General features: G+C 49.3%; 1 protein-coding gene across 12 annotated transcripts in view; it reads right to left on the minus strand.

The window, feature by feature from the left end:
* LOC133342575 (forkhead box protein P1-like) overlaps positions 1-13,062 on the minus strand; it is a 397,236-nt gene that overhangs the window by 127,299 nt on the left and 256,875 nt on the right. For all 12 annotated transcript variants that reach the window (XM_061551765.1, XM_061551773.1, XM_061551771.1 and 9 more), the window contains one exon: positions 1,054-1,194. In XM_061551765.1, the coding sequence (XP_061407749.1) occupies positions 1,054-1,194 (141 nt within the window). The remainder of the gene's footprint in view (positions 1-1,053; positions 1,195-13,062) is intronic.

Raw genomic sequence — 13,062 nt, forward strand, 5'->3', positions numbered from 1 at the left:
TGTTTTATTTTTATTATTTTATTACTTCCCTTCTACGTGACTTTACCGAAAGAACCAAGAAGAGTAAATAGCCTTTTTGGGCAGGGTGGGAAATACAAAACTATTTTAGACAATGTAAAACATCTTCACTTTGGATGCAGCATATGCGTCTATAAAAATGCATGATAAGAATACGTAATAACGATGGTTATTCATCAAGGCTCAACACTCCCTTGTCCTATGTGAGGCTCTTCTCTGGGAGCTCAGACTTCTGCACATGTGACATATCTTGTTCTGCTTGCGTTGATTGTCCAATCCCAAGAAGACATTCGTGTAGGCATTGGCCATTTAGAGAAAGAACCCTTGGGAAAATGTGGTTCAGAGACTCTTCTGCGGAAATGAAAGAAAACTGCCGGTGTCTTCTCTTGACAACCACCGGACAAAGATCTCTCCTCGTATCGCCACACAGATCACTGGGGCAGGCGTCGTTATCGAGCACATCTCAAGATTGGCATGGAGCGCGAGGAGGTGGTGTGGCCAACACAACCCCCACTGCCTTCATCTCATGAGTGCCGATGTTTACACATTGCACCAGGCACTCATTTAGGGCTGGGTCGACCCACGGGAGTCCCAGGACTCGGTACGGTTATTTTCCACTGATTGTGAGGCAGTGGCTCGGAATTGAACTCACGTTTGACGATTATCGCCACTCATGTTAACAAAGATAAAGATCCCCCGTATAGCCTTACCAGACTGTAGGGGCAAGTGTTGTTAGCGAGCACCTAGGAAGGCTGGAACGGTAAACGAGGGGGTGGGTGGCCAGAATCACGCCCGACCGCCTTTGTCTCTCCAGTGGCGATGTTTACACACCGCACTGGGTACTAATTTCAGGCTGAGTCGACCTAGGGGAGGCCCAGAACCGGTTCACATAATCGTCACTGGTGTTGGCCGTGAGCGGGAATCGAACCCGGGTCACCAGGTTCATAGCGCAGCACGCTACCCGCTACACTACCGCTCCCCACAACTCACATTAACTCATGTTAACAATCACACACACACACGTGCACAAACTACCTCTTTGGGTTGCTTATTTGAGTGCTGCTGTTGCTGCTGCTGCTGTTGCTGCTGTTGCTGCTGTTGCTGCTGCTGCTGTTGTTGTTGTAGAAGCTGCAGGTGTAGCTGTTCCTGCTGCTTCTTGTAAAACTCCTGCAGTTGCTGTTGGCACAAGGAGGGCGGAAATACGACGACGAGTGAGGAGAGAAATGCGACTGCGATGAAAAGGGAAAACGCGGCGATCCACTGGAAAATATTAACAACTTTATTTGGTGATGCTGCTGCTGTGTTGGCACAGCTGCTAAAGTGCTGTGCTTGTGAAGCACAATTAACCAAATGAACTCAACACGTTCTTCAATAGGACTGTGACCTTATAAAGGAACGTATATATAATAGGCGATGTTTCAGATAGTGGTCGTTCTTGTCCTCATATGATGTCACCGATTATATATATTTTTCCTTTGAAGGCAGTCTTACCGTCGAATGTGTTGGGTTTTTAAATTGACCATGAAGGCACAAAACAAGGGCTGAAAAGTGATCGTAGGACAACAGCTGTTTCCTTCACTATGGGGACCTCATTTGCCAGTAAAAATATGATAATTGGTTCTTTACCCTTCTATCTGGCAACACAACTGACACCTTTTTGCAAGGAGTCATGTTTGCATAGACCGCAATACCTGCAGTCATAATACAAACAAAAGAACATAACTCTGATAATGTGCACTGTCCTTGAAGTTGATTGGTCCACACCCGAGACAGCTTTCCTTAGAGCCTAGTCTCATATGGGTTGGACCAGATGACGCCAAAAGGCGCACAACTCAAAGACAATGCACCATCACTATCCATAGTGTAGATGCTTGCCCCGAGCTCTCATACTCTGATGGTGCATTGTCCTTGAGTTGTGCGCCTTTTGGCGTCATCTGGTCCAACCCATATTAGACTAGGCTCTAAGGAAAGCTGTCTCGGGTGTGGACCAATCAACTTCAAGGACAGTGCACATTATCAGAGTTATGTTCTTTTGTTTGTATTATGACTGCAGGTATTGCGGTCTATGCAAACATGACTCCTTGCAAAAAGGTGTCAGTTTTGTTGCCAGATAGAAGGGTAAAGAACCAATTATCAGCTGTTTCCTTGTTTCAGATTCAACAATTTCCTTATAATATTCGCAAGGGTCACACGCGCATCAAATTTTGAGAGCCATTAATATGCGTTTCTTTAAACATGAAATGCAGCGATAAATAATTGCTAACAGGTCACGTGATCTCTGAGTTCATTCCTGGACTGGCTGTCGAACTGTGGTTGACATCGCTTGTTGCAACTCTCCCTACCGTTCGGCATACCTCAGGCACATCCGCAACGCCTTCAAATCATCCAGAACGACGCCGCTAGACTAATTTTTCAAACTCCGGAAATCATCCCACATCGCGCAAACTCTAAAACCCTTACACTGGCTACCAATCAAATACAAAACACTTCAAAAATCATCCCATTACGCATCCACAGCAATACACAACCAAGCTCCACCTTGCTTCAGAAACATCATGCAGATCAAGCAAAACAACCCAAAAAGCAAAGACAAAACCGTGGGGGACAGATCGTTCTCATTTGCAGCACCACACCTCTGGAACAATCTCCCCGAAGAAATCCGCACACTCAGGACTCCGTCACCACGACATTCAAGTTACAACTCAGCAACAACAACAACAATACATCTCTTTGCACTTGCACACTAAACTCACAGCCACAACTTGCTTTTATTTTTAATATTTTAAACAACTATAGATCGTACATACATATTTACTGATTGTATAGAATTGTCTGTCCTTGTGTTTACAAGTATCACTGTGATGATGGCGCTGTGCGTGGCAGATTTGTGCCAGAAAGGCCCCGCACGTGTTTTAAACAAAAATAAAATTGACCTGTCTTGTTTCTCACGGTCATAAAGTTAACCAGATGACAGCTCATAGACATTCGACTTACACTCAGTGCATGGCAGACTTGAGCAACCATCGTGGTATATTCATATTATTCATAATAAATGTTTTTGGGTGAGATCGCATACGTATAAATGTGTCTAAATGTGATCCAACACATTTATACTTACGCGATCTAAACCAAAAACCTTTATTATGAATTACATTGGTCGCCAAAGCCTACATGTTAAACGATATTAATATTATTGTGGTGTCATTGCCTATAAAGCTCTGGGTATCAACATCGATACACATACCTCCATTCAGTGTCTCCACATACAACACAGACGATTTAGTTATCATCCTTTTTGGCTTTCCAGACACATTATCCAGCAGCATGTGTTTCAGCAATAACTCTGGAGGGATTTTGACTTTCTCGGTCTCATCGGCAGAGTCTAGCCTGTTAAGCGGACACAGCTGCCTGATGAGTCCTACTGAAGGCGAGTCTCAACAATGTCTAGCAAGCTGCAGAAATGAACCGTAATGCTCTGCTTCGTGAACTGTTTGTTACAAATTGTATCTCGGTATTTTACTAGTGAGTACAACCTACAACAGGAATAACATTTTATTATTTGCGAATCCACAGCATCCTTTTGTCAGCGTTAGACGGTGGCTTTTCAGCGTTCACTTTGCTTTAAGGTGATTTTAATTACTTGAAAATTTCGTGTAATTACTGAATAGGGCGACCCAGGATCAGACTCTGGTGAAGCCACTCGTGGCTTTCGAATTAACAGCTTATATTTGCGTTTATGAATCTTGCAGAACTAGCTGAAAACACGTTTTTGTTGTAACTAATCTGTGGTAATTGTAACCAGTGGCTTTGTCATATAACCGGACTGACCCCCAACCATATGAATGTGCAACTTCCACAACCGGCTCAGGGACAGAAATTAAAATGAGCGCTGCCCTAAATCCTCAACTGCGCAGGGGAACAACTTGGATGTATAAATGTGAGCTTTTGTATACAGCACCAACACACGAAGTTTGTCCCTGTCGGGAACGACGATCTCGCAGGGGTCTTTAAGGTGTACCGCGCAGCAGGTGCACGCTTAGGTAACTGTCCGCAAACATTAGCGCACGGCTGTGGTGGGATGCTAATGGGGCCTGCAATTCCACCATCGGTCTGTCTCGCTTTTTCACACCGAGAGACCGAAGAGAGAAACACTCATCAGATAAATGCAAATTGGAGGGACGTCGCATCGACGGTTAAGGAAGTGGGCCTTGGGCAAGACAAGTCACCACATGGGATGATGGCCGATGGGGAAGACCGGAGATAGAATGGCAGCCAAGGAAGAGAGCATGGCCGATATAGCACGATCACCACGGAGACGGAGTGATGAGATCGGCTCCTGCACAGGAGTAAAATGGACTTTGTCATCACTGGACTCACGAGGGATCGCGACGGCACGGGGAGGCCTTCATGTTAGCAGCGGATAGACAATGACGAATGGCCATGATGTAGTTGGAGTCGAGCCGTCATCTTTGTGCATAATAGTTTGTTGGCAAGGGCACTGACCACGAGTCAACTAAACAACGTCTCAATGCCAATGCATGAGCATTGCTTAGGGTAGACATGTAATCGTTCACATAAAAAAGAGTAGGTCCTACAATTGCTGGTTCCAAGGCCTTCAATTCGCACCACATTTAATTAATAACTATTCCCGGGGCAGCCAAAAGTTAAAGTGTCTCTCCTTGTTCAAATAAGCGAGGGTGCCGTGCATCCTTAATGCGTGCGTCCTTGAGTCAGCGCTGGTGAAAATTGTCCATGAATATGCCGGGGGGGGGGGGCAGTTTATCCGAACGATGACATCTGTTGACGTTCCACAGAGTGGTGCTTTTTTAACGACCCCAACAAAATGATGATGATGGGCTGAGTGAACCCCCCCCCCCACCAAACCCACCCCCTCCTCCTCTGATTGGGGTTTGAACTCACAACCTTTCAATTGCGAGCCGAGCTGTCGAACCATTAGGCGCGCAGCCTGGCGATATAAATAAATAGATAAATAATTCCGCACCAAAGAGCAGAACCCAATCCAGTTTTCCCATCTGCGGCTGAATTTCCCCTCACTTGCATCGCATGTTCCAGATAGAATAGGTCAAACGGCAGCACTTTGAAAGTCCCTGACCTGTTTTGAAGGTGGTGCTTCTATCTTTTTTCCCCTCCCTTTGACAAAACCATCATTATCTGCCTCTCCGCAGGATGCCAACACCTGCTGATGATGTTAATTAATCTGTCATCCCGCGCGCCCGAACCCCGGCCTGCCCCGAGATAAGGATCTTTGCAAATGAATGTAGAGTAAAGCTTTCCCCCTTGCTCGCCTGCCTTGCCTGTCGCCACACAAAGCCAGCCCCCCGCACCCCCAACTCTCCTCTTCCACCTCCAATATATATTTTTAACACCTCCTCCCCATCCACCGCCGCCCTCAAACGCGCCCAGCACCTGAAGGACATGTTAATAAGGCAAACACCGATCCTTTCTTCTTTCACACCGAATGACTTCAGCCGAGCGTCTGCTGACGGAAGGGGCCCGCTGATTATCAGCGGTGCGCAGCGCTGTGTGCTCGGCGGCCGCACGAACAGCATGACTGATGTGATAATTTCACGACACGGGCGGCACAAAGGGGTGTGAACACAGCCCTGAAGGACGCGGCGCGGCGCGGAACACCGCCGGTGTTGGGAGTTGTGCGGTGGTGGGGGGGGAGCAAGCAGATAAAGGTGTGGGGGGAGGGCGAACTAACGAGTGGTGGTGGCGGTGGTGCTGAAGGGATGGTAGTGGTGGTGGTGCTGAAGCGATGGTAGTGGTGGTGGTGCTGAAGGGATGGTAGTGGTGCTGAAGGGATGGTAGTGGTGGTGGTGCTGAAGGGATGGTAGTGGTGGTGGTGCTGAAGCGATGGTAGTGGTGGTGGTGCTGTAGGGATGGTAGTGGTGGTGGTGCTGAAGCGATGGTAGTGGTGGTGGTGCTGAAGGGATGGTAGTGGTGCTGAAGGGATGGTAGTGGTGGTGGTGGTGGTGGTGAAGGGATGGTAGTGGTGGTGCTGAAGGGATGGTAGTGGTGGTGGTGCTGAAGCGATGGTAGTGGTGGTGGTGCTGAAGGGATGGTAGTGGTGGTGGTGCTGAAGCGATGGTAGTGGTGGTGGTGCTGAAGGGATGGTAGTGGTGCTGAAGGGATGGTAGTGGTGGTGGTGGTGAAGGGATGGTAGTGGTGGTGCTGAAGGGATGGTAGTGGTGGTGGTGCTGAAGCGATGGTAGTGGTGGTGGTGCTGAAGGGATGGTAGTGGTGGTGGTGGTGAAGGGATGGTAGTGGTGGTGGTGGTGAAGGGATGGTAGTGGTGGTGGTGGTGAAGGGATGGTAGTGGTGGTGGTGGTGAAGGGATGGTAGTGGTGGTGGTGCTGAAGGGATGGTAGTGGTGGTGGTGCTGAAGGGATGGTAGTGGTGGTGGTGCTGAAGCGATGGTAGTGGTGGTGCTGAAGGGATGGTAGTGGTGGTGGTGCTGAAGGGATGGTAGTGGTAGTGGTGGTGGTGCTGAAGGGATGGTAGTGGTAGTGGTGCTGAAGGGATGGTAGTGGTGGTGGTGCTGAAGGGATGGTAGTGGTGGTGGTGCTGAAGGGATGGTAGTGGTAGTGGTGCTGAAGGGATGATAGTGGTACTGAAGGGATGGTAGTGGTGGTGGTGCTGAAAGGATTGTAATGGTGGTGAAGGGATTGTAGTGGCAGTGGTGAAGGGATTGTAGTGATGGTCGTGTTTGTGGTGGTGGAGGGATTGCAGTTCGGTGTGGTTGATGAGTAGAGAGGCGCAGCCCAAATAATTTTTGGATGCAAACATTTTTAACCGATTTCGCGAAAAGGCAGCAAAAAAAACTTGAGGCGGGCGGCCACGCTGAGCGGTGTGACGCTGAGCGATGAGACGCTGAGCGGTGAGACGCTGAGCGGTGTGACACTGAGCGGTGAGACACTGAGCGGTGAGACGCTGAGCGATGAGACGCTGAGCGATGAGACGCTGAGCGGTGTGACGCTGAGCGGTGTGACGCTGAGCGGTGTGACGCTGAGCGATGAGACGCTGAGCGGTGTGACGCTGAGCGATGAGACGCTGAGCGATGAGACGCTGAGCGGTGTGACGCTGAGCGGTGAGACGCTGAGCGATGAGACGCTGAGCGGTGTGACGCTGAGCGGTGTGACGCTGAGCGGTGAGACGCTGAGCGATGAGACGCTGAGCGGTGTGACGCTGAGCGGTGAGACGCTGAGCGGTGAGACGCTGAGCGGTGTGACGCTGAGCGGTGTGACGCTGAGCGGTGTGACGCTGAGCGATGAGACGCTGAGCGGTGTGACGCTGAGCGGTGTGACGCTGAGCGGTGAGACGCTGAGCGGTGAGACGCTGAGCGATGAGACGCTGAGCGGTGTGACGCTGAGCGGTGTGACGCTGAGCGATGAGACGCTGAGCGGTGTGACGCTGAGCGGTGTGACGCTGAGCGGTGTGACGCTGAGCGATGAGACGCTGAGCGGTGTGACGCTGAGCGGTGAGACGCTGAGCGGTGTGACGCTGAGCGGTGTGACGCTGAGCAGTGAGACGCCACGAGTGACGACTCGGGGTGATGGTGTTACTGTAATCAGATTAATCAAGGCACGTGCTTACCGGCAAGCCCATACCGTGACTCCTATTTCGCATCGTCTGTCAGATCACCATTAATTAACGTGGACACAGCCGATGACTTGTGACGGTTATGAGATTGTTTGAAAAATCTGAACGAAAGGGGTGTGAATCGTTGTCGTCGTGATATTTTCCAGTTTAACACAACAAAGTACATCCATTTTACTTTGATGAAAGTAATCAGACGAAAAAAGACTTTTACAACACCAATACGGGATTACATTCTGTCACCCCTAAACCCTCACGTCTTCAGCTAATCGCACGCCGTACACTTTTCACACGCAACGCTTCTAAATAACCAAATGCCACTTGAATGACGGTGGCGTGCAGATACCCGGGCAGTGTGGAGGCTGGCGGCAAAAATGAAATGTCACCCAGACAATTGGCCGCATCCAAGATGCCCCCCCCATCCAACTGCCGAGCGGGAGCAGCGAGTCCTCACGGCGCTTGTCATGCACCTCGCTGAATAGACGCTTGCTCGCGCATGTTCCCACACGCACGCACGCACGCACCCCCGCGACGCACGCAAAGCACGTGCACGCGTGTGCCAGCGGAGCGCGTGCCACCGGAGCCTTTAATGCCCGCAGTGACTATCGTACGCGTATCTACTGAATCACGTTCACCCATCCACCCGCTACGCAGGCTCAGCCCCTGCTTAGCTTCTGAGATCTGACGACCGACTGCAACGGGCGCCTTTAGCGCAGAGGCCTGGACACGGGATTGGTGGACATGCGGCCACGGACGGAGGCGGCTCGTGTGTGAGAAGCACCGCCCTGGAGGAATGCCTGCTGTCTAGAGCGTACAACTAACAATAACTGGAAGTAATTCCACTTTCAAATAAATTGCTAAAACTTCAAAAATGTGTTGTCTGAAAGTAATATATATTTAATGACCAAACGGCACGAAGTTGTGTAAACGCACGTTTCTAAATGTGAAGGGAAATACCAGAGAACCCGGAGAAAAATCCACGCGACCACGGGGAGAGACACGCAAACTCCAAAAATACAGGCGTCAGGGTCGGGATTGAACATCTCGCCACCGTGGCGTCCTGATGGGGTGAGAGAGCTGGCCCGACATGGACCTGAACAGACCACTCCCCATCCGCCACACTCGCCTTGATAGGCGCTCACTAACAGCACTGGCCCCTGCAATGGTGGTTTTGTGCACTGCTCTACAATCCGAGGGGCCGGGTTGAATTCTAGGTCAAGAAAAACCCTCGTAGAATTTTGCATCTGAACACGTCCTATACCACTCGCGGATTAGCCGACTTGGTCAAAACACGGATCACCAGCGCCGTCGACCAACAGCGCCGGCCCGCGAATCAACCAGGAACGAAGCGCTGACCACGCGGGACCTTCAAACAACAAAACCAAGAATCTAAAAAGTGGACGCGGCCGAAACAAAGATGATGACCGCGACGCCGAAATGAAATCGACGGCCACGAAGGTGCTGCGCCACGTCGCTGACGCGGAGCCCGGGAGGAATGCGCTGCGCCTGAATTGGACGGGCCTCTCTTCACTTCCATAACAACAACACCAACAACGGCCGTTGACACCGGTGAATGTTTGACCCCCTGTCCCACCATGGCAACCAAACTGGTGGAAAAAATCGCGGCGAAAGGCGGCGGCGGTGGCGGCGGGAGGGATGGGGGGGGAGCCGGTTCGAACGTCGCGACATCACAGAGCTGTGGCGACAACAAAGGCGCGCGAGAGAGCGCTACGATTACCAGGAGGCAGACATTAAACAGTGGTGGCCCGGCCACGGCGATACAAAGCTCCCATTAAAGCAACAGGGGATGAATTAAAGCCAGTTTATGGCCGCTGTTGTGGGTAATAATGTTAACAACGCTGTCTGTTCGGCCAGTGGCACAAAGTTACGAAAGAACGCGCGCTCCGTGTGTGCGCGCTCTGCGGATGCTTCGTGTTCATTGTGGCGGCTGTAACAGAGGTTAAAGTCTCTTAATGGCGAATATTGTTTTTTTTAACACTGTTGACTGATGTTACGTAGGCAAAGAAGAAGACCCCTTGGGTAATTTTAAAGGCCCGTTAGTGCTGTAGTTAAGAGCGCGAGTTCAAATCCCAGTCGGGGAATCGGCTGAGTCCATCATCCCCTCTGGGGGGGGTGGGGCGTTAATAAAATGGTTTCATCGCTTTGAAGCAACACCGTGAGCAGAGGTCGTTGTCCCTTCAATGGGCCGGCTCCTGTCAAAGTAAACGTGGGGACTTTCCAACCTGGGCCTGGGCCTAATAACAGAGGGGGTGCTGACCCACGGCTTAATTTTTTATTGAAGGTTTGTGACATTTACTGTGGTCAAATACTCATACACTTCCAGAGGATGACAGGACACACACTTGTGACTTGTTAAGGAGACTTCGCTGTTTAAAGTGTGGACAGTCGAACTGCTTTGCTTGAAATAATGTTCATAGTTGACAGTGCATTGGCATACATTCCATCGCATTCGCGTTCAACTTCAATTGAAGCTGAGGGGAACCGCGACTGAAGCGGTGAAGAAGCACACGTCAAAGACGCTCCCAACTTTGCCGTCACGAATTCGCTGCTGCGCTTGCTGCCAAACGGCGTGCAACGGAGCGGCGACGACACGGTGAATATTGTCCCGCCCTCCGAACCCGGTGGCAGCCGAGTTCGATTCCCAGCCACGGCTATCGGTGGTGTCTCAACTGGTCCTGGGGCCCTCTTCCACAAAGCCACGCAGGTCACAATGGTGAAGTATGGTCCTATAACCCCCGTGAGTGACGCAGCTCGGGAAAAGGTCTTCATTGAGCAGTGACTTGACAAAGGGTTGTAACTCAATAATTGTGATAATAATTATAAATGTTCGGCTGTGTGGCTCAGAAGGTTATTAGTTAAAATCCTGGTTGGGGGAGAGGTTCGGCTCAGTCCATCATCCCTCTGGGGTCTATAAAATTAGTTCCAATCTGTGGAGACGACAACTGCCGTGGTTCTAAGGAAAGACTCGCCCCCACCAGAGGAACGTGGAATATTCATCACTGGCTCAGGGCTGTTATCTGGAGATGAGCACTGCACCAATGATCATTTGACTTAGAAATTACTTTGACTATTTTCATCCGACAGTGAGATAAACAGCCCCATGTGCGATGTCCTGGAAAGAACATATTCCTTGCAGTGCAGTACAACCACGAAAGGCGGCGATTGGCTATGGACTTTGCAGGAAAACAAATACAATCGTGAGTACCCGTGGTGTCTGCGCGATCATTCTGATGGCATAGGACGCCGCAGCATGTCACAGGCACAGTCTGCGGTAGCAAGCAGCTACCTTAACGAGGAATTGGCGCGTAATGTGCCACTTTGTCGAGGGCCTACTACTGCGTGGCGCTATCTTGGTGTGGGCTGGGATTGTTTCGTCGTTGTTTTTACTGACTCGCCCAAGGTTGATAAATGAAACTTATATAAAAATGCATTTGTTATTTATTTAAATATTGTGATTTGGTTACACTTTTCTCTCTTTTGCACTCCTATCGAGTGTCTGTATTGTTTGCTGTTGTAGCTTGCTGACCCGCCCATACTGGGCATCTGTGAGAAAAGAGCTTCAAACCTCATCGGATTCCTCCTGCTGCCTAAAAAAATATTCCGATTCTGACAACGCACAACAGAGGGCACGTTTCAACGAAACAGCCGGGCAGGGGGAACTGCTTCTGTGGCCTTCTCCTTACCCCGGCATCTCCCTTATTCCCAAGCCTCATCGTCAGATGCAGCCCAACGGCTAAAGCATGCACGTGTGAGATGGGCAGTAACCGCATCGGTAAATCAATTTGGCGCGTGTAATTGTTTTAGTTGATTCCATTGCGAGAGAAAGAAGTGAAATCGATGGCGCGGTCAGTCACTGCGAAAAGACTTAAATGTTTGCGAGACTAAGTACACAAGACGTCATTGGGAACTGTTCCCTGTACGAAAAAACAGCGGCCCGTACAAGAGCAGTATTAAAAAATATATATATATATTTATAAAACAGGTTTGTATACCAATATATAATATGGTAAAATACGTTGAATAATGATTCCTGTATTGTAAAATAAAGTGATAATTTTCAGGAATATTAATATTATTAATATAGCTCTCAAAATGACGACAAGCATGTCTACTGCAGATTGTGTGTATGCAGGTGTGCACAAGCGAATAAACCAAACTGTCAAAAGGTAATTCTTGGCATTTCCTATGAAATTCATCATCATCATCATCATGATCATGTGCCATCATGCCATGCCATTCATCCAAGGGTGGTCCACTCTTTCACATCATCTATTCATATCCTTCACTGCCTTCCTTTTGCCTTGCCTCCTTTCAAAATCATTTGTCTAACTTCTTTCCCACCATACGTAGCCAACCGTGCTAATCGGAGGTGCAATCAAGTGAAAGCAACCAAATGAATTTAAATCCTGCACCGAATGCATTTGTACGACATTTTCAACTTTCGAGAAGAATGAATAAAAAAACACACACACACCTTAACCGCATAAGCAGATTTTTTTTTTTCGCCGACACGCTGTTGCTGTGATGTGCTGTGGAGTTGCAGCAGGTCTTGACTTATTGCGCTATCCGCGAGACACGCGGGGGGGGGGGGGGTGCAGAGTGGAACGCATCTCGCGCTCCTCCCGCAGGTGAGCCCTGGCAGGGTCACGCGCACGGTGAAGCTGCCGCCGCCGCCGCCGGGATAAGTAGCCTCCGATGGAGCCATTACCGTCGCGCTCCTTCCAATTATCGAATTAAGCCACCTGCATGCGCCGACTCAGTCGGACGGTGTTCCTCTCCGCGAAGGCAGACAAGCGACTCGAGTCAGACGTGAGAGCGTCTCCCTGCTCATCTCCCTCGGTTGCGCTTCGTAAGCGAGCGGTGGAAATTCCACATTACTGTGATATGGATCCGTCTCCCCACATTTTTTTCAAGATCGTGCTGTCAGCGTCACATCATGGGATGAAGCATCCATTCGGACCTCTCGGAGAGTGGTGCGACTCTTCCTTGTTGGAGAACGCTCCACGGAAGGGGAAATCACAGAACTACCTTTGAGATTGCACACGTAAAAAATATTAATTCTAGATTTGAAGCTTTCGTGACTGCAAGGATTCATATTCTTAGGTGTTTTTGGAAAAGTCACGTAGGTAAAACATTAAAATTAATAATTTTTTATTTTATTTTACTTTTATTAATTTTAATGTTTTACCTACATGACTTTGCCGAAAACACCTAAGAAATGTAAAAAATATTCACTTTGGAGCATTGTTCCTCATTCGCAAAATTTCACAATTATTTCCAGACAGTGTAAGACTCACGGCCGATAGGATGTCTTTAGTGTTCTTGGTAGCATAGTCTTTGTAACAAACTAGAGGGCTCGACTTATTTCTCGTGGAATATTTTCCAAGGACCCTCCAATCGCCA

This window comes from Lethenteron reissneri, chromosome 15, assembly GCF_015708825.2.
Source record: "Lethenteron reissneri isolate LAM-NWPU_2019-01 chromosome 15, ASM1570882v1, whole genome shotgun sequence".
Lineage (NCBI taxonomy): Eukaryota > Metazoa > Chordata > Hyperoartia > Petromyzontiformes > Petromyzontidae > Lethenteron > Lethenteron reissneri.